Source organism: Ahaetulla prasina, chromosome 16 (assembly GCF_028640845.1).
Source record: "Ahaetulla prasina isolate Xishuangbanna chromosome 16, ASM2864084v1, whole genome shotgun sequence".
Taxonomy (NCBI): domain Eukaryota; kingdom Metazoa; phylum Chordata; class Lepidosauria; order Squamata; family Colubridae; genus Ahaetulla; species Ahaetulla prasina.
In genome coordinates, this window is record NC_080554.1 from 5,952,152 (window position 1) to 5,971,382 (window position 19,231).

General features: G+C 43.6%; 1 protein-coding gene across 6 annotated transcripts in view; it reads left to right on the forward strand.

Annotated features, from left to right (window-relative positions):
- Positions 1 to 4,831: 4,831 nt before the first annotated feature.
- Positions 4,832 to 19,231, forward strand: part of KCNT1 (potassium sodium-activated channel subfamily T member 1) — a 121,337-nt gene continuing 106,937 nt past the window's right edge. For 4 of the 6 annotated variants that reach the window (XM_058159468.1, XM_058159469.1, XM_058159470.1 and 1 more), the window contains exon 1: positions 15,186 to 15,314. In XM_058159468.1, coding sequence (XP_058015451.1) covers positions 15,247 to 15,314 — 68 coding nt within the window. In that variant the 5' untranslated portion in view covers positions 15,186 to 15,246. Of the gene's footprint in view, positions 5,085 to 5,760; positions 5,964 to 15,185; positions 15,315 to 19,231 lie in introns of those variants that run through there. The other 2 variants (XM_058159475.1, XM_058159471.1) reach the window with 2 other exon arrangements.

A 19,231-nucleotide genomic window follows, 5' to 3' on the forward strand; every position in this document is an offset into this window, starting at 1 on the left:
TCAACCTGGTCCCTACCGCCCACTAGTGGGCATTCCAGCTTTCATGGTGGGCGTTTGAGGTTTTGTCTGATAGGTACGGGTTTTGTCCAATCCTGAAGCACTTTCCTTTTTTTTTAATTTAATTGACTTTTTTTAAAAAAATCATAGCATTATTTAAAAACATTTTCATTAGGTTTTCATAAAATTCCCTGTGACAATTTAAATTTCTGAAAATATACTATTTGTATCGCCCACACATAAGTTTATTTCACATTATGTAAGTGAAACTAAATGGCACTTTAGTGCGACCGCAAACAAAAGACCCTCGTCCCAGAATAGCTCGCGCATCTCCCCCCACACCACCCAGCTGTAACAGACAAGCAGAGCTCGTAGCCAGCGCCTGCCCCCCCAAACCCAATCCACGATGCGCGAGAGGCATGTGCAGATGACGATATATGGCGCATTACTGTGGAACCGGTGGGCAGTTACAAAATTTTACTACTAACAGAGATACAAAAGTGGACGGTAGGTATAAAAAGTGGACGGTAGGTATAAAAAGGTGGACGGTAGGTATAAAAAAGTGGACGGTAGGTATAAAAAGGTTGACTTCCCCTGGTGTAGATTGTCCAAACAGCAGCAGATATTTAATAACAGGATGCAGTTGCACAAACACAACCCAGAAGGATGGCCTAGAATTAGTGTTAAACCGGAAAAATGCAGAGTCTCAAGGCTTAAAGTCTCCAAACTTCCAATGAAACACAAACGACTCTGACCAGATAACCCAGTTCCAAAGTCCGGTTTTAGCAAGCAGGAATATACAGATTAAAACTTCCTCTTCTGTGCAGATAGCGGACTTTAGAGTCAAAGTCTGCTCGTCACCTTTCCCCCAGAGCGTCTCCAGAAAGTGTCCCCCCCACCCCAAGAAAGGGATTTTTAAGGATGGGGCAGAGGAACAAATTAGCTACGCCGCCTAAAGAAGCTACACGTCTACAGAGGGAAGATTGAGTCTGTCATCTGCACCTCTATAACCGTCTGGTTTGGTTCTGCAATCCAACAAGACAGACACGGACTTCAGAGGATCATTAGAACTGCAGAAAAAACAATTGCTACCAACCTGCCTTCCATTGAGGACCTGTATAGTGCACGAATCAAGAAGAGGGCCGTGAAAATATTTACAGATCCCTCACATCCTGGTCATAAATTGTTTCAACTTCTACCTTCAAAACGACGCAATAGAGCACTGCACACCAGAACAACTAGACACAAGAACAGTTTCTTCCCAGAATGCCATCACTCTGCTAAACAAATAATTCCCTCAACACTGTCAGACTATTCACTGCATTGCTATTAATGTTCTCATCGTTCCCATCACCCATCTCCTTCCACTTATGACTGTATGACTGTAACCTTGTTGCTGGTATCCTTACGATTTATATTAATTGTTTCCTAGTATGATTTGATAGCTTATTAGTAACCTTGACTATCACTAAGCGTTGTATCTTTTTTTATTCTTGATTGAATGTATTTTATTCTCCTTACATGCACTGAGAGCATATGCATCAAAGACAAATTCCTTGTGTATCCAATCACACTTGGCCAATAAAGAATTCTATTCTATTCTATTCTATTCTATTCTATTCTATTCTATTCTATTCTATTCTATTCTATTCTTCATTTCTATTCTATTCTATTCTATTCTATTCTATTCTATTCTATTCTATTCTATTCTTCATTTCCATGTTATTCTATTCTATTCTATTCTATTCTATTCTATTCTATTCTATTCTATTCTATTCTATTCTATTCTATTCTATTAAGCCATTGTAAAACAATTCCGATGCAATTTTCCTGAGATTTTTCTGCTTTTTCCAAGCTTTTGGAGGGTTGTGGCTTTTTTTTTGTTTTTTAGATCGGCTGAGCTGGGAAGGGATAACAGGATAGAACTTAAAATAACAGAAGTAACGAAGGGCTCGCCTGCTAAACAGGTGGAAAGTTTTGGGCGAAGCCAACTGGCATTCCTGGTTTATGAGATCCTTCCAGCCAGCACCACTTACCCTTGTTTCTTAGGGATCAACAGTGGCTCTTAACATAAATGTTTACCCTCCATTTTAAAAGGCGTCGCAGAGAGAGGAATGTCTTTGAGGGGTTGGATAGCCTTGAGGGAAGTCAGAAATCAGGAACAAAATGAACCGGATATAGGGCAGAACCATTTCCTGTAGTCATAATTAGGCTGGAAGGGACCTCGGAGGTCAACCCTTTGCCCCAAGCAGGGGTCTTTATACCTTATTAGTCTTCCTAGGATCAGAACATAGAACCATAGAACTGGAAGGGACCTTTGGAGGTCTTTCTAGTCCAACCCTTTGCCCAGTGGTGGGATTCAAGTAATTTAACAACCGGTTCTCTGCCCTAATGATTTCTTCCAACATCCAGTTTGTCAAACTGCTCAGAAAGTTAACAACCGGTTCTCCCGAAGTGGGGCGAACTGGCTGAATCCCTCCACTGCCTTTGCCCCAAGCGGGGGTCTTTATACCTTCTTAGTCTTCCTAGGATCAGAACATAGAACCATAGGGCTGGAAAGGCCGTAATAGCTCAGGCTGGTAAGAAGCCTGTTATTAGAACACAGTAGCCTGCAATTACTGCAGGTTCAAGCCCAGCCCGAGGTTGACTCAGCCTTCCATCCTTTATAAGGTAGGTAAAATGAGGACCCAGATTGTTGGGGGGGCAATACAAGTTGACTTTGTAAATATACAAATAGAATGAGACTATTGCCTTATACATTGTAAGCCGCCCTGAGTCTTCGGAGAAGGGCGGGATATAAATGTAAATTTAAAAAAAAAAAAGGGGACCTTGGAGGTCTTCTAGTCCAACCCACTGCCCATCCTCAGAACTTTTCAATCTCCAGTTGAGAGAGAGAGAGAGAGAGAGAGAGAGAGAGAGAGAGAGAAAAGATTAAGGATTTTGGGGGGGTTGCCAGAGTTGGCTAAGGAAACGTATTTAAGTTTTCTCTCCCTGGATCAGTTTCTAGGAGAAAATTCATGGAGGCGTCATGATTAGCTACTATGTTGGAAATCTCTGTCTCCAGTAATGAACCCTCTACTTAAAAAAACAGAGAGAGCGAGAGGATGATTGAAGGAGAGAGGGGGTGTGTGGGGGGGGGAGAGGGAGAAAGCTGTCAGGGATGAGTTTCAAATTCATTAGCAATTGATAAGCTCCTGTCCCCATGAATCTGTAATGCACAGCTTGTAACTTTCATGTATTTAATGAGCAACAAGATGTTTTTTTTGTTTCTTCTTCTTCTTCTTTACATCAGACTGCGAACATTCGGGCACTGTCGTGAGCAAACAATCCCCCTAAAGCTGATTTAAAGCAACCAATTAACGCTTTCCTTTGATTGTGGGTCAGGGGAGAAGCGAATGTCAGAATACGGAATCAGAATCGAGAGCTGGAAGGGTCCTTGAAGGTCTTCTAGTCCAGCCCCCTGCTCAAACAGGATTCCCAATACCATTTCAGACAGGCGACTGTCTAGCCTCTTCTTAAAAACCTCCAGTGTTGAAGCACCCACAACTTCTGGTGGCAGGCAGTTCCCCTGGTTAATTGTTCTAACTGTTGGGAAATTCCTCCTTACTTCTAAGTTTGCTTCTCTCCTCGATTAGTTTCCATCCATTGCTGCTTCTCCTGCCTTCAGGTGCTTTGGAGAATAGCTTGACTCCCTCTTCTTTGGGGCAGCCCCTGAGATACTGGGGTTGACAGTTTACATTTAATAACAATAACAACAACAACAACAATAACAACAACAACAATAATAATAATAGTAATAGTAATAATAATAAAAAACAGCTGTTTTTTGCCTTGCATCTGATTCTTTTCATCCAGCCCAACATCGCAACTTGTGACAGGTTTCTACTGCCAGCTAACCTCGCTCCAAAAAATTTGCAATCTTCCAACTGGGATTTGCTAAATAATTTTCCCGCACCGTTGCAGGGTGAGGATCTGGGGGGTTTGACTGGCGGGTCAAAATAAGGTTTATCATTGGAGTGTCCTTTTTTTTTTTTTTTTTACATTTATATCCCGCCCTTCTCCGAAGACTCAGGGCGGCTTACAGTGTGTAAGGCAATAGTCTCATTCTATTTGTATATTTATATACAAAGTCAACTTATTGCCCCCCCAACAATCTGGGTCCTCATTTTACCTACCTTATAAAGGATGGAAGGCTGAGTCGACCGTGGGCCTGGTGGGACTAGAACCTGCAGTAATTGCAGGCAGTTGTGTTTAATAACAGGCTTCTTACAGCCTGAGCCACACCGTTTTTCTCTCTCTCACCACTTATTCTCCTCCCCTCCCCTGGCTGTTTCCTCTTTTGCCTTTTTCCCAAGGCAAATCTCCGTCGGGGAAACAGAAGGCAAAGATCGGTGGGAACGATCCGCTACCTCCTGTTGACCATGTAAGGGAACCAGCCATGGTTGATGTGGAGGAAGGAAAAATTCCTTGGCAAATAAATTATAGTGTAGCAGGAAAGAGAGAATCAAATAAAAAGAGACCAGGGTCTCAAGTTGACCCATTGAGAGGTTCCTTGGGGGCTGGAGGCATTTCAGATCTTTCTCCTGGAGCAAAAGCCCACCAGAGAAGATGCTGGATGGGACAGAAAATTGATCTCCCGGTCATGTTGTAGACGTACGGAGGCCCCCTCACCAAGGCACTTGGCTCTTTTCCTGGACGGGGGGAAAAACGAAAGCCAGATATTTATAATCCGCTATTTATATCTGACATACAAGATGAATAACGCACTGACTTTTTAAAAGTCTGTGTGCTACCCCGGCTGTCTGTACGAGCCGTGTTTGCTACTGTCCAAGGGTTGAGAGCGTAGGGAACTTGGCGTGCCCTTGCGGCGACGTCTTATTCGGCTTGCAAATGCTCGGAAGACCGAGGCGCTACGTGGGGAGCCCATCCAGGTTTTGACACCAGACTTAGATTTGAGAAACACCTCGGTTTTTCGCCCCCGATCGTGAAGATGCCCCACCGATGTGGGGAGCAGAAGAAGACCCCCGAAGGAAGGCGTTGCTCGTGAGCATTTAGAAGATGAGGGGGTTAAACGTAGCTTGAATTCGGTGAGTTTGACCTTTGGGAAGGAACCAATCTCTCTCTTGTGGGTTCACCTGACTTAAACAAAAACCCAATAATTGGAGCTGACCTTTGCTAATCCCTTTTGACATCTGGAGTCCAAGAGGCCACGGGGCCAGAGATCTATAAATGCTTAACCAACGGGGCGAGAAGGTGTTGGCGTTTATCAGAGATAACCAAGGGCCTTCGTTTACTCATCAGTCGGGAGAGACCTCTGCGCTGGGGGGACCCTTGGCTTGCTGGCAAGTTCAGAAACCAGACACCCTAACTTCATAAACCTTTGGTAGATCGCCTTCCGGAACCTTTGTGGCTTGGTTCGTGCATTGCGTGAGAGGGCCACAGCCCTCTGGAGGTGGCTGGACTACGACTCCCAGCACGCTTTACCCCTGGGATGGCTTAATTTGGAGGGAGTTGAGGAGAGTCACAGCTTTCCTGGTGTCAGGTTGAAAAATATACGATGGAGGATTAATCTAGCGGGAGTTCTTGTCATGCCGTGGTCCTCTGCTATCTGGGAGGGAGGGAAGTTGCAATGCGATACAGTAGAGGTGTATGCCAGGCTGAGTTGTAGGGGTGGGGGGGGTAGAGTTGGCTCGGTCTATCTCAGGACACCCATTGTGTGGGGTATTTTCACCAAGCAATCCTAGCTCACTGTTCCAAATCCTCTGGTAGCGAGAATGCCAGTAACTCTCCCTGAAGCTCTTCTTTCTAAGCAGAACTCTTAAAGACGGATTTCTTTTGTTTGTCGGTGGCTTCTGAGGCTCTCTGAAGCTCACTTGAATAAGTTGGCAGTGCTCGGTGGGTGAGGAGATTCCAAGCATGGCTTCGTCCAATCGTCTTCACTGCCAGGAAGATCCCTTTGGGCAAAGGTAGACTGCAGAGGGTTTTGGAGACATCTATCTATCTATCTATCTATCTATCTATCTATCTATCTATCTATCTATCTATCTATCTATCTATCTATCATCTATCTATCTATCTATCTATCTATCTATCTATCTATCTATCTATCATCTATCTACCCACATACCTACCTACCTACCTTCTATCATCTATCATCTCTACCTACCTACATCTCTCTTATCTATCTATCTATCTATCTATCTATCTATCTATCTATCTATCTATCATCTTTCTATCTATCTATCATCCATCTATCTATCTACCTTCTATCATCTATCTATCTATCATCTCTATCTACCTACCTACCTACATCTCTCTCTCATCTATCTATCTCTGTCTATTATCTATCTGTCTATCTATCTATCTATCTATCTATCTATCTATCTATCTATCTATCTATCTATCTATCTATCTATCTTCTTTCTATCATCTATCTATCATCTATCTCTTGCTTTCTATCTCTATCTATCTCTCTATCATCTATCAACTCTATCTCTGACTTTATTTCTATCTCTGTATCATCTCTCTCTCTCTCTCTCTCTCTCTTCTCTGTCTCTTTCACTCTATATTTCTATCCCCCCTCTCTCTCCTCTCTCTATCGCTCTCTATTTCTGTCTATGTCCCCCCTCTATCTCTCTCCCGTTTCTCTCTCTCTCTCTGGAAGTCTTGGCTGTAGCTCTCAGTGGTACCCCAAATAGTGCAAGCAAAGCGCCCCCAGGAGAAAATGACTAAATGCATGACTGGGAAGTAACTCTCTCACCTGTCTTAACATTTCAGCCCCAATGGGAACGAGCGAGGTGACATTTCTGTCATGGTTTTCAGCCTTTTCCCTGCATGGTGCCAAAGAGAAACGGTGGCCTTTAGCTCAGGAAAAAAAAAAAAAGTCAGGTGCTTTACTGGGGAATTTCACTCTAAATTGGGTTCCGAATAGATTCACTTACAAGACCAGATATGGGTTAAGTAACCTCGTTTGTCTAAGGCTGTGAGGCTCTCTCTCTGAATAGCCTTTTAATGTTCTATTGATTTTATCCTCAGGCTGAAGCCCCGGATTGTTCTGAATAAATTTGGTTCTCTTTTTTTTTTTTTCCCCCACGACAAAGGGGAATCTTGACTTGTGGGTGAGGACGGCTGGTTCTCAAAGTTGAGAACCAAGTCCTTCGATCGTAAAGGTTAGCACATTTGCCTGCTTTTGAAAAAGGAACCACTCTGGGATCCGAGCTATCCCGGGAGAGACAATAGCTCTTTTGCAATATCACAACAGGTGTTCAGAGTTTATAAGAGTTCACGTTCCTTCTATCCTATCCTATCCTATTCTAATTGGGTGCACAGCCTTCTAATCCTGGGAATAACCTTTCTCGGTGGCCAAATCTTCTGTCCCTAGAATGTGTCAAGAGGTGGTTGTTTTCCCCCACCTCCACGTTCTTTGGTTGTGTTTTGACCTTCTGAGTCTGGGTGGGGGAATCAAGATGATATTACAAGGCCTCCAGTAGATTTGGCAAATGGGCCATTTGCTAGTTTTGGCTGCATCTGCTTTGTTTTGGGGACTTCCAATTGCTCCTTGGAGCTGTCTCTGTCCACCAGGCGGTTTGCTGTCACTACTCCACTGAGTTAAGTATGCCTAGCCTAGGGGTCGGCAACCTTAAACACTCAAGGAGCCACAAAGGTCCTAACCGGAAGCCCCCCCATTCAATTCTGGAGCTGACCAGAAGTCCGGTTTCCCCACCATAGAGTCCCCTCCTAGTGCGGCGTCCTTTTTCCTCTGCCAACTGGAAGTCCAGTTCCCCCACCATAGAGTCTCCTCCTAGTGCGGCGTCCTTTTTCGCCTGCCGCCAGAAGTCCGGTTTTCCCACCATAGAGTCCCCTCCTAGTGCGGCGTCCTTTTTCCTCTGCCAACTGGAAGTCCAGTTCCCCCACCATAGAGTCTCCTCCTAGTGCGGCGTCCTTTTTCGCCTGCTGCCAGAAGTCTGGTTTTCCCACCATAGAGTCCCCTCCTAGTGCGGCGTCCTTTTTCCTCTGCCGACCAGAAGTCCGGTTCCCCCACCATAGAGTCTCCTCCTAGTGCAGTGTCCTTTTTCCTCTACCTGTCCTAACCGAAAGCTCTATCAATTGTGGAGCCAACCGGAAAACCCACCCCTTACCATAGAGTCTCCTCCTGGCGCACCATGCTTCCCCGCCCCCCAAACTGGAAGTGGCTCTCAAAATTGTGGTGCCGACCGGCAACAGGGAGCCACAGCAGAGGGATGAAAGAGCCACATGCGGCTCCAGAGCCATGAGTTGCTGACCCCTGGCCTAGCCTGTAGAAGAGAAGGATTAAGGCGGACACAAGTCTTCCAGTACTTGAGGGAATTGTCCTAGTCTCTAAAGCATCAGAGGCAGGACAAGAAGCCATGGGTCGAATAGCAATAGCACTTAGATTTATACCCCGCTTCACAGCCCTCTCTAAGCGGTTTACAAAATCAGCCTATTGCCCCTATTGATCCTCATTTTATCGACCTTGGAAAGATGGAAGGCTGAGTCAACCTTGAGCCGGTCAGGATCGAACTGCTGGCAATTGGCAGAATTGGCCCGCAATACTGCATTCTAACCACTGCGCCACCAGGACTCTCCTAGAAGCTTGCTCAGGAGAGAACCAACCAAGAACTAAGGAGAAATTTCCTGACAGTGAGAACAATTAATCAGTGCCTCCAGATATTGCAGCACTGCTCCATCCTTGGAGGTTTTCAAGAAGAGACCGGGCAGCCCTTTGACTGAAATGGTCTAAGGTCTCCTGCTTGAGCAAGCGGTTGGACTAGGAAGACCTCCAAGGTCCCTTCCCGCTCTAGAATTCTATGAGTTCCAGTCCTCCAGTGTCTTGAGCAGGGACCGTTTCTGTTCTGCCAACCCTTAAATTGGATACACAACATCCGATACAATAGCGGTTGTACTGTGGTTATCGAGCGATGCAAGGGAGGGAAGTGATTAAATCCACAGGGAACGTCAGATGCATTTTGGTTTTATGAACGTTCTGTCCAATCCAATCCAATTCATTTTGAGCCATTTTCTCGACGGGCCCTGGCAATGCTTTCTGGGTGTGACTCAACCCATTTCTGAAAAGGCGAGCGCAGACTGTTGTGCAAACTTTACAATGGGGACTATTAAGGATTGGGAGCGGCACTTTGCGGGCGCCAAGAACGTTCCGTCTCCCTTTTGGAGAGCCAGCCTTTGGTGTCTAGCAACTCTTTACGGCTTTTTCTGACCCACACCCTGTTGTGTTTTTCTTTGGATTTCTCGGAGGAAATTCTGCCCCATTAAAACAAATCTGGGGCTTCCTTCTCCGAATTGGCATTGTTCGTTGGTCAGCATTCCGTTGCTGAGGTTTTCCACCTTGTATCATGTATCTGTGGATGTTTGAGGACATGGGATAAATGGAGATGGGATAATATCTAAGCCACTTTAGTTGACTCCACGTGAAGTTTCCCGGGGGGAAAGAACTCACTCTTAAAAATAAAAGACACCTCTGGAATATAATCTAGGCTGAAATGGATGCCTTGCGCCATTTCTGGTAGGGTGAGGAACCCATAGAATGTGGTCAATTGAACTGCTTGCTTGTTGCAGAAAATCCAGGGATTTCTGCAGAGAAGGGAAGCCCCATCACCAGTGGCAGATTAAAATTCTATTCTAAAAAATTCTATTCTATTCTATTCTATTCTATTCTATTCTATTCTATTCTATTCTATTCTATTCTATTCTATTCTATTCTATTCTATTCTATTCTTAAGGCTCACTGGTGCCCTAAGCACTGACAAAGCGTGGTGCCCCCCTCCTTTGTTTTTTACAAATCTTCATTGGGTTTTTTTCTTTCTTTCTCAACTTTGTGGTGCACCCTTTGGGTCTGGTGCCCTAAGCAGGTGCTTAGTCTGCTTAATGGTTAATACACCACTGCCCACCACATCTCTGAGAAGCTAAGCTGATGCCTCCTAGATGCTTTCCCCGATTCCCCAAACTCTCCCAATTCCTTCTGCATCAGGGTTCCGAGGGATGCCCTAATTAAATCATGAGTCTTGAGCCAAGCTTCAAAAGAAATCCAAGTTATTTATTAGGGGCTTCATGTCGGCACGTTCCCAGGTGAAGCCAGCTCTGACCCCACGTAATTTACGGCCCCAATCATGACCCCATTTCCCCCTTCTCCGCCAGGGTGTGTCATCAATCACATTCGCCAAAGAAATGTGTTGTAGAGGTCACTCCCCTTCGATTGCTGTAGGTATCCCTGGGGTACAGCCTTGAGGGAGACAAGCATGGAATGTGCATCTGTTTTTTCCCCCCGCTGCTGTGCAGTTTCGCCAGTTTCCCATCCCCACCCCCCGGCCTATGGCAACTTGAGAGTAGATCAGGGATGCTTTGCGCGTTGACATTCTCATTGTCCATTTGGACAGGGCCAGTGTGGTTGAAATCTGAAACATTGGTTGGAACCCAGCCCATAGGTCACCGGTTGAATGGACGTTGGTCTCTTGAAGCTTCTCTTGACGTTCAACCTCAAACCCAGCGGATGGTTTTCTTGGCTCCCAAAGATCTGAGAGTCATCAGAATGTCTTCCATCCTCCTCTCTAGGTCATCGTTTCCGGTGTCGACTTGCTGTCAGGATAGAGGTAGTTCTTCTAACGTTCTTCTGAACCTCACCTTCTGTAGCTGAAAGCCACCTGGGATCCTAACCTTGAAGTGGCATCAGAAGAGAAGCTTTCGGATCTCCCTGTTCAAAGCTCTTCTGCTCTTGACTGACCTACTTTAATTTTTTTTAATTTGCATTTATATCCCACCCTTCTCCGAAGACTCAGGGCGGCTTACACTATGTTAGCAATAGTCTTCATCCATTTGTATATTATATACAAAGTCAGCTTATTGCCCCCACAACAATCTGGGTCCTCATTTTACGTACCTTATAAAGGATGGAAGGCTGAGTCAACCTTGGGCCTGGTGGGGCTTGAACCTGCAGTAATTGCAAGCAGCTGCTGTTAATAACAGACTGCATTAGCAGTCTGAGCCACAGAGGCCCATATTTAAAAAAAATTAATTTTTCCCCTCAGCAACGTTTCTGCATTGAGGTAAATTGTTCTTGACTGGTGTTCCGAATGATACAGCCGTTGTTTTTTTTCCCCTCCTCGCTCTACAATAACTGATATTTAAATAACCTCTTCATAATGGAGCATTTAGCTTCGGGAAGCCTGCAAAAGCTACCTCTCGCGACCTTCTTCTTTTCTGTTGTCGAAAAACAGGGACGTTCTGCCTTCTTTCAACGATGCCTTCGTCTCAATATATTTTCATTAGCTAATTGGGCCGGAGGAATTGAAACCTTCATTATTATTATTATTATTATTTTCCTGAATGGATTTTTTAAAATCAGGCAATTGCACTTTGGTCTTTGGGCGAACGTCTGGGTTTTTTTCCCCCCCCTCCCCATCTGCTTCACGAAAGCATTTATTAGCAGGGAATTGTTTTCTTCCCTCCAAATGTTGTAAAGGATTTTTTTTTTAAATGATTTTTTTTAAAAAAAATGGAAAGCTTAAATAGCCATTATAAGCCTGTAGCGCTCAGAATCCAGTCACGTAAAACATTAAATACAGAACATCAAAAACGTCAAAGACAGAACATCAAATACGCACATTCTATTGCTGTGCCTCAGTTTCTCCTTAGAACTATCATAATGGCTAATGTAAGAGCAGGAATCTGGAGGCATTTAAAATCTGAATTAACTCAACAAAAAAAAAAATCCATTTGGTTAACAAACGGTTAAGCAACACTCTGCAATCCACAAACAATATCTCCATCTCTTTAAGCACGAAGGCTGACACGGGTCTTCTGGACTTCCAGTTCTTGTTCCTAGCAAGCCACATTAGTTTGAGGGATGGGCTTTGTAGTTCCTCGCATTGGAAAATTCCACTTCATTGTGCTAAGTTGATCAACGAAGTATCTGTAACTCAGGGCTGAACTGAGCTTGGTGGTTTGCTTGCAGAAGTTTCATTACCCACCTGGGTTTGCAACTGGAAATAAACAGGCAGCAACCCGCCCACCACCCACTCGTTAGCACTGATGATGTTGCCTAGTTCGGTCATGAAACGTCTGCAAGAAAACCACAAACCTCAGAGAGCACCAAGGACCCCACAGTCCTCCTCCTCTTTCTTTTCCTCCCTGCAAACTCCATTTGCTTCTAGCACTGATGACGTTACCTAGCTCAGTCATAAAACGTTTGCAAGAAGAGCACCAAGGATCCCATAGTTGTCATCCTCCTCCTCCTCCTCCTCCTCCCCCTCCTCCTCCTCCTCCTCCTCCTCCTCCTCCCTGCAAACTCCACTTGCTTCTACCACTGATGATGTTACCTAGTTGGGTAATGAAACATCTTCAGGGAAAACCACCAAGCTCAGACAAAACCAAGCAAAGGTGGGGAGACTAAGTGAGAAATTCAAGAGAAGCCAAATCTTCCCATGTTAAGAGGGACAAATTCAAATCAGGAAGGCCCAGTTTTAATTGGGGTGCCTTCGCTTTCCTTATTGGTCCTTGAATTAGCCTAGTAGGATAGTACGAACCTACCACATCTGATAACTGCCTTTGTCCTTCAATGGGATCCTTTATGTCTTCTTCCACCCTTTCCAGAAATACAAGGGTCACTTTGTCCTCTAGAAAGCTCATCATTCACCTCTCCCCCAGCATCTCAAGGGAATTCTCTGAGTCTGGGAATAAAACAAAAAAAAAAAAGGGGGGGGGGAACCTCAAAGATGGCAGACAAAATCCAGATGGAAATTCCAATCTTATCCAACAATTTATTATCCATCCAGGAAGGAGAGAGAGAGAGTCAAAAATAGGGTCAAACCGCTGGGAAACAAAACTACTACAAGTGTCTTTGGAAAAAGTCCAGAGAAGAGCCACTGTAGGAGGATTCAAGGCCCGGAAAAGTAAAACATCTTAAAGAACGGTTTGCAGGATTTGGGTATGTCCAGTCTAGAGAAAAGGAAGACCTGGGGAGGACATGATAGCAGTCTTCCAGTATTTGAGGAGGCTGCCACCAAGAGGAGGGGGGTCAGTTTGATTTTCCAAAGCACCGGAAAGCAAGAAACAATGGATGGAAACTCATCAGGGAGAGAAGTCACCTGGAATTAAGGAGAAACTTCCTAACAGTGAGGACAATTCACCAGTGGAACGGCTTGCCACCAGAAGTTACGGTTGCTTCGTCACTGGAAGTTTTTAAGAAGAGACTGGGCAAGTCACCTGTCTTGAGATGGTCTAGGGTCTCCTGCTTGAGCAGCCGGTTGGACTAGAAGACCTCCAAGGTCCCTTCCAGCTCTATTCTGATTGATGAACTATTACCGTTTCTTAACATACCACGGTTAAAAAAACAAAAAAGAGGATTAGAAAAATCCTTCCTGCGTTCCAAGTCTCTGTAACCAAACCTCGTTTTCTTTGCATTCAACTTTGTGAGGCTCTCGGTGAATTGAGCTTTCTCGGTCAGAGCGTTGCTGTTAAAAAACTCAACCGACAAAAACCAGCCTTTTGCCCCAGGAAGTTTCTCCCCATCTTTAGCTGAAATCTATAACAGCTCTTTCGCAATGTCTCTCCTTTGTCTCTCCTCTTGCCCTTTGCAATGCCGGATAGCACCCTGGTTTCATCGCCTATCCTTTGTCTATGTGCTGAAGCTCTCATCCCTTCTTAAGCATCCTTCCCCTGCCTCCTGCCCCGAACCAGCTAAACCGCATTAACTGATAAAGCATATGTTAGAGAAATGGAGAGCAAGGTGGGGCTTATAAAAAAATGAGAAATATTGGCTGCCTTCCACAGAATTTGAATATCTCTCTCTGTTTCTCTCTCTGCGTTTCTCTGTTTCTCTTTCTGTTTCTTTCTCTCTGTCTGTCTCTCTCTCTCTGTTTCTCTATCTCTATATCTTTCTCTCTCTCTCCATTTCTCTCTCTCTCTGTGTGTCTCTATATCTTTCTCTCTCTGACTCTCTGTTTCTTTTCTCTCTCTCTGTCTCTGTGTGTGTCTGTATATCTTTGTCTGTTTTCTCTCTCTGTCTCTATATCTCTGTCTCTGTCTTTCTCTCTCTCTCTATTTTTCTCTCTCTCCCTCTCCCTCCTTCCCCCCCCTCTCTATATATTTGTGTCTTTCTCTCTCTTTCTCTCTGTTTCTCTCTCTCTCTGTCCATATTTTTCTCTGTCTCTCTGTTTTTTCTCTCTATTTCTCTCTGTCTTTATATCTTTCTCTCTCTCTCCGTTTCTCTCTCTCTCTGTGTCTCTATCTCTCTCTCTCTCTGTTTTCTCTCTCTCTGTCTCTATATCTTTCTCTCTCTGACTCTCTGTTTCTTTTCTCTCTCTCTGTCTCTCTGTGTGTCTCTGTATCTTTCTCTGTCTCTCTGTTTTTTTCTCTCTGTCTGTCTCTATATCTTTGTCTGTTTTCTCTCTCTGTCTCTATATCTCTGTCTGTCTGTCTGTCTCTCTCTCTCTCTGTCTCTATATCTCTGTCTGTCTGTCTCTCTCTCTCTCTCTCTCTCTATATATATATATATATATAGAGAGAGAGAGAGTGTGTGTCTCTCTCTCTCTCTGTTTTTCTCTCTCCCCCTCCCTCCTTCCCCCACCCTCTCTCTCTCTCTATATATATGTCTCTCTCTCTCTCTCTCTCTTTCTCTCTGTTTCTCTCTCTCTCTCTCTCTCTGTCCATATTTGTCTCTTTGTCTCTCTGTTTTTTTTTCTCTCTCTTTCTGTCTCTATATCTTTCTCTCTCTCTCTGTGTTTCTCTCTCTCTCTCTTGCTCTTTCTCTCTCTTGCTCTTTCTCTCTCATTTTTTGCATCACCACCACGTGGCAGCAAGAGGCAGATTGTGCCTTCAGCATCTTCCCTTTCTCTCTTTGCTAGCTGCTGGGTCCTTACTGTGGGGGTTTCGTGTGTGTGTGTGTGTGTCTCTCTCTCTCTCTCTGTGTGTGTGGTGAAGGCCTATTTGGTTTGCTATCTTTTGCACCCAGTCTGAGAAAACCAGGGGATCGAGGAGGAGAAAAAAAACGAAGGAGATTACCGTGATATTTTTTTTTAAATAATAATTTTTCCTTCACCCCCCACCCCACCCCCGAAGAAAACACTTTGCAAAGCCATGGCTTGGATGACGGATCCTACCTGCTTTTCAGAAGCCGGATGGGATGGGGGGGCTTCCCGCGGCTGCTGGGCTTGATTTGAGAAGGGGGGATTGTGGAGAGAGAGAGAGAGGCAGCCTCGTCTTCATCCCAGCCTTGAGATGCTAGCCTCTAGGATGACGGTGAGATGTTATTCCCGGAGGGAAGATCTTTCCCAAAAGCTGACGAGGTGAGTGTTGGCTGGAAACAGAGACAGACCGGCTGGCTTAAAAAAAACTGACATTTTGAGAGCCTGATCTGACTTGGGGAGGGGGAGAGCGGGGAAAAGGATGGGTGTGTGTGTGTGTGAGAAATGTGACAATATTGGGTTGAAAAAAAAAGCATTTCTTTGACGATGCTGTACGTTGAACTGGCAAACCTCAGAAGCCCCGAGGTTCTGTGTTTTGGGAACAAAACCTCGGTCCAACTTCTAACCTTCTTTCTTTCCATCAGTCTCTCGTGGGGAGTTTTTGCCTTCCTGAATCCGAGGCAGAAAATCTCTACTCCTTAAAAGAAGGTGTGTCTAGGAGTCCTGGCTTAATCAGAACCAACCTAGAACTCAGGAGAAATTTCCCAATCAATCCACGGAATGACTTCCTCACCCCAGAAGTGGTAGATGCTCCGTCACTGGAGGTTTTTTTGTTTTTTGTTTAAAGAGATTAGACAAGCCATTTGTCTGAAATGGTGTCGGCTTTCCTGCTTTGGAAGGGCGTTAAGAATAGAAGCCCTCCAAGGTCCCTTCCGATTCTGTTAGCCTGTTTTTAACGCGATGGAACAAGGAAGCTGTGCCTATGGGTGAAGGGACTGCAAAGACTTAGCAGAAGGCTTGCTTTAGGGAGGTTGACCTGTTAATGTGTCTGTGCCAATTGCTGGTGGGATTCATTTCCTTTGCCCCCCCCCCCCAGATCGGAGATTAAGACAAGAGGGTAACATTCCTACCGTTTTGTAAAAAGTGGGGGTGAGGTGCTTAAATCCGACTTAAATTCCCAGGGAAGAACTCTTGATGCTCCTGGGTCAAAATAACACAGCATTTATGGTTGACACCAATTCTCGGCATCTCTTAGGGTTGTTCTGGAGACGCCAAAAAAAAAAGTAAAAAAATTAACCTGGAACATTCTGCAAACAGAGGAAGGACTCTGTGCTACGGTTGCAATCAAAGTTTTGCTGTCGGCTCTGACTTCTCACCACATTAATCCAAACAACTCGAGGCACAGTGAGACAGCAACGCAGATGGATATATTCTGCCAGTCATGGCTGAGCTGCTGTTCAAACCTTGGCTTGACTTAATTCATAGAATAGAATAGAATAGAATAGAATAGAATAGAATAGAATAGAATAGAATAGAATAGAATAGAATAGAATAGAATTTTTTATTAGCCAAGTGTGATTGGACACACAAGGAATTTGTCTTTGGTGCATACGCTCTCAGTGTACATAAAAGAAAAGATACGTTCATCAAGAATTCTAAGGTACAACACTTCATGATAGGTCATAGGGTACCAATAAGCAATCAGGAAACAATATAAATCGTAAGGATACAAGCAACAAAGTCATAGTCATACAGTTATAAGTGGGAGGAGATGGGTGACGGGAACGATGAGAAGATTGATAGTAGTGCAGACTTAGTGAATAGTTTGACAGTGTTGAGGGAATTATTTGTTTAGCAGAGTGATGGCGTTTGGGAAAAAACTGTCCTTGTGTCTAGTTGTTCTGATGTGCAGTGCTCTATAGTATCTTTTTTTGAAGGTAGGAGTTGAAACAGTTTATGTCCAGGATGCGAGGGGTCTATAGATATTTTCCCATCCCTCTTTTTGACTCGTGAAGTATACAGGTCCTCCATGGAAGGCAGGTTGGTAGCCATTGTTTTTTCTGCAGTTCTGATTATAATTCATCTTTAGATGAGTTGGGTTGACTTGACGCATTATCTTTCTCTTGGTGGAAGAAAGAAAACTATAAGTTAAAAGGTCTGGGAGCAGTTGGTTTCGTTTCTCCCTGCCCTGGTGTTCTTGAAAGGGGTTCAATCATTCCAGGGTTACCTACCTACCTACCTACCTACCTACCTACCTACCTACCTACCTATCTATCTATCTATCTATCTATCTATCTATCTATCTATCTATCTATCTATCTATCTATCTATCTATCTATCATCTATCTATTATTATTTTTTATTATTTATTTATTTATTTATTTATTATTTTATTTGTCACAACAGTATATATAAGCATAAGCATGAAATAACTATACTATAAGCATATATATAAGCATAAGCATGTTTATACCTAGTTCTCCTGCAGCTGACTCCAAAGATGTGACGGTCACTGTAGAGAAACCCTCTGCTGGATACCAGAAGATCTGTGTTCCGTCTTCTTTGGATGCTAGACGGAGGAGAATTAGCGGACGCCCTGACTTTTCACTAACTTGGCGCATCCTCTCGTCAAATTCATGGTTTAGAATAAATTGCCCTTTGTGTTAAAAAAAAAAAACCAAAAACCCACGCTGTGGATTTTGACATAGGAAGCTATTCGAGAGCAGCTGGTAGGACAGCACTGGAAGCTGAATTCGGGTGCTAGAATTTAAGAGGCGGAAGGATCTTTTTAAAAAGGGTTCGGGCAACCATTTGCCTGAAATGATGTAGGATCTCCTGTTTGAGCAGGGGGTTGGATTAGATGACCTCCAGAGTCCCTTCCAACACTGTTCTTCTGATTGTGCAGACCAGCCCCTGACTGCTATAGAAGATCCATTTGCTCGGTGTTTTTAGATAAAACCTCTAAAAATACAAAAAATTTCCCTCTTTTTGGCACCCTCTAGATGTAATGAGCTACAGCCCCAGCATTTACTGCCTACGTGACATAACAGTGGCTATAATCTGACACATTTGGGATACGAAAAGTTAGGCAAAGATTGACCGGAATCCACTGAAAACTTTAAAACCTTCTTTCAAAAATTAAGCTTCTTTGAAAAAAAAATAACAATATTTTACCATCTTCCCTCTGTGGGTGTTATTTTTCTCAGATTTGATTTTTTTTCCCCAGTTGCTTATTCGAGGGGATTTATTTGGTTCTAAGCTTGCAGTGAATGAGAGAACTATAAAAACAATGTAAGGCAAAGAGAAATAGATGCTCTTTTTTTTTTAATTGAAAAAGTTTTTACAAAAAAAAAAGCTTTCCCCCCCCCTCCCCTCCCTTCAAGAATCCCCCTCCCCCCTCCCCCCCACTTCCTGGAACAGACACAAGGTATAGTTAAAAATAAAACAAACATATGCTAAAAATTTTCCCTCCTAAATCAATTATACGCCTACATTTCTCGTCGAATCCTAACCTCCCCCAATGCAATCAGAAATAATACATCCTAATCATTCAAAGGCAGTCTGATATCTCTTCATCTGATATCTGTTTTGAATATAGTCAATCCATTTTTTCCATTCATTTAAGCATCTTTCTTGCATATTGTCTTTCAAAAAGGCTGAGATTTTTGCCATCTCAAGAAATAGATGCTTTGTGAAAGAACTTATTGAATCGGGTCATGGCTGAGGAAGTGGATTTTTTAGACCAAGAAGAAATTCCCAGTTGCCCATGGAATGGACAGTAAAAGAATTCGCTGTTCTGGTGTTTTATCTTTGGATTTTATAGGCTGCTTTTGTGAATTTTATGTCTTAATGCTGTCTTCTGCGACGTCATGCGAAATAAATAAACGGAACTGATAGAATGATTGTACATCAATCAATGCAACATTGCATTGATAAAATTCTTCTCTTAGGGAAAAAGAAAAAAAAAAGAATGCAATAATTTTTGCTCGAAGTGGAGCCTAGAATCGTAGAACAGGATTCAGGAGAGAAAACGATGAGGAAATATTGACTTTAACATAACATAACATAACATAACATAACATAACATAACATAACATAACATAACATAACATAACATAACATAACATAACATAACATAACATAACATAACATAACATAACATAACATAACATAACATAACATAACATAACATAACATAACATAACATAACATAACATAACATAACAACAGAGTTGGAAGGGACCTTGGAGGCCTTCTAGTCCAACCCCCTGCCCAGGCAGGAAACCCTACACCATCTC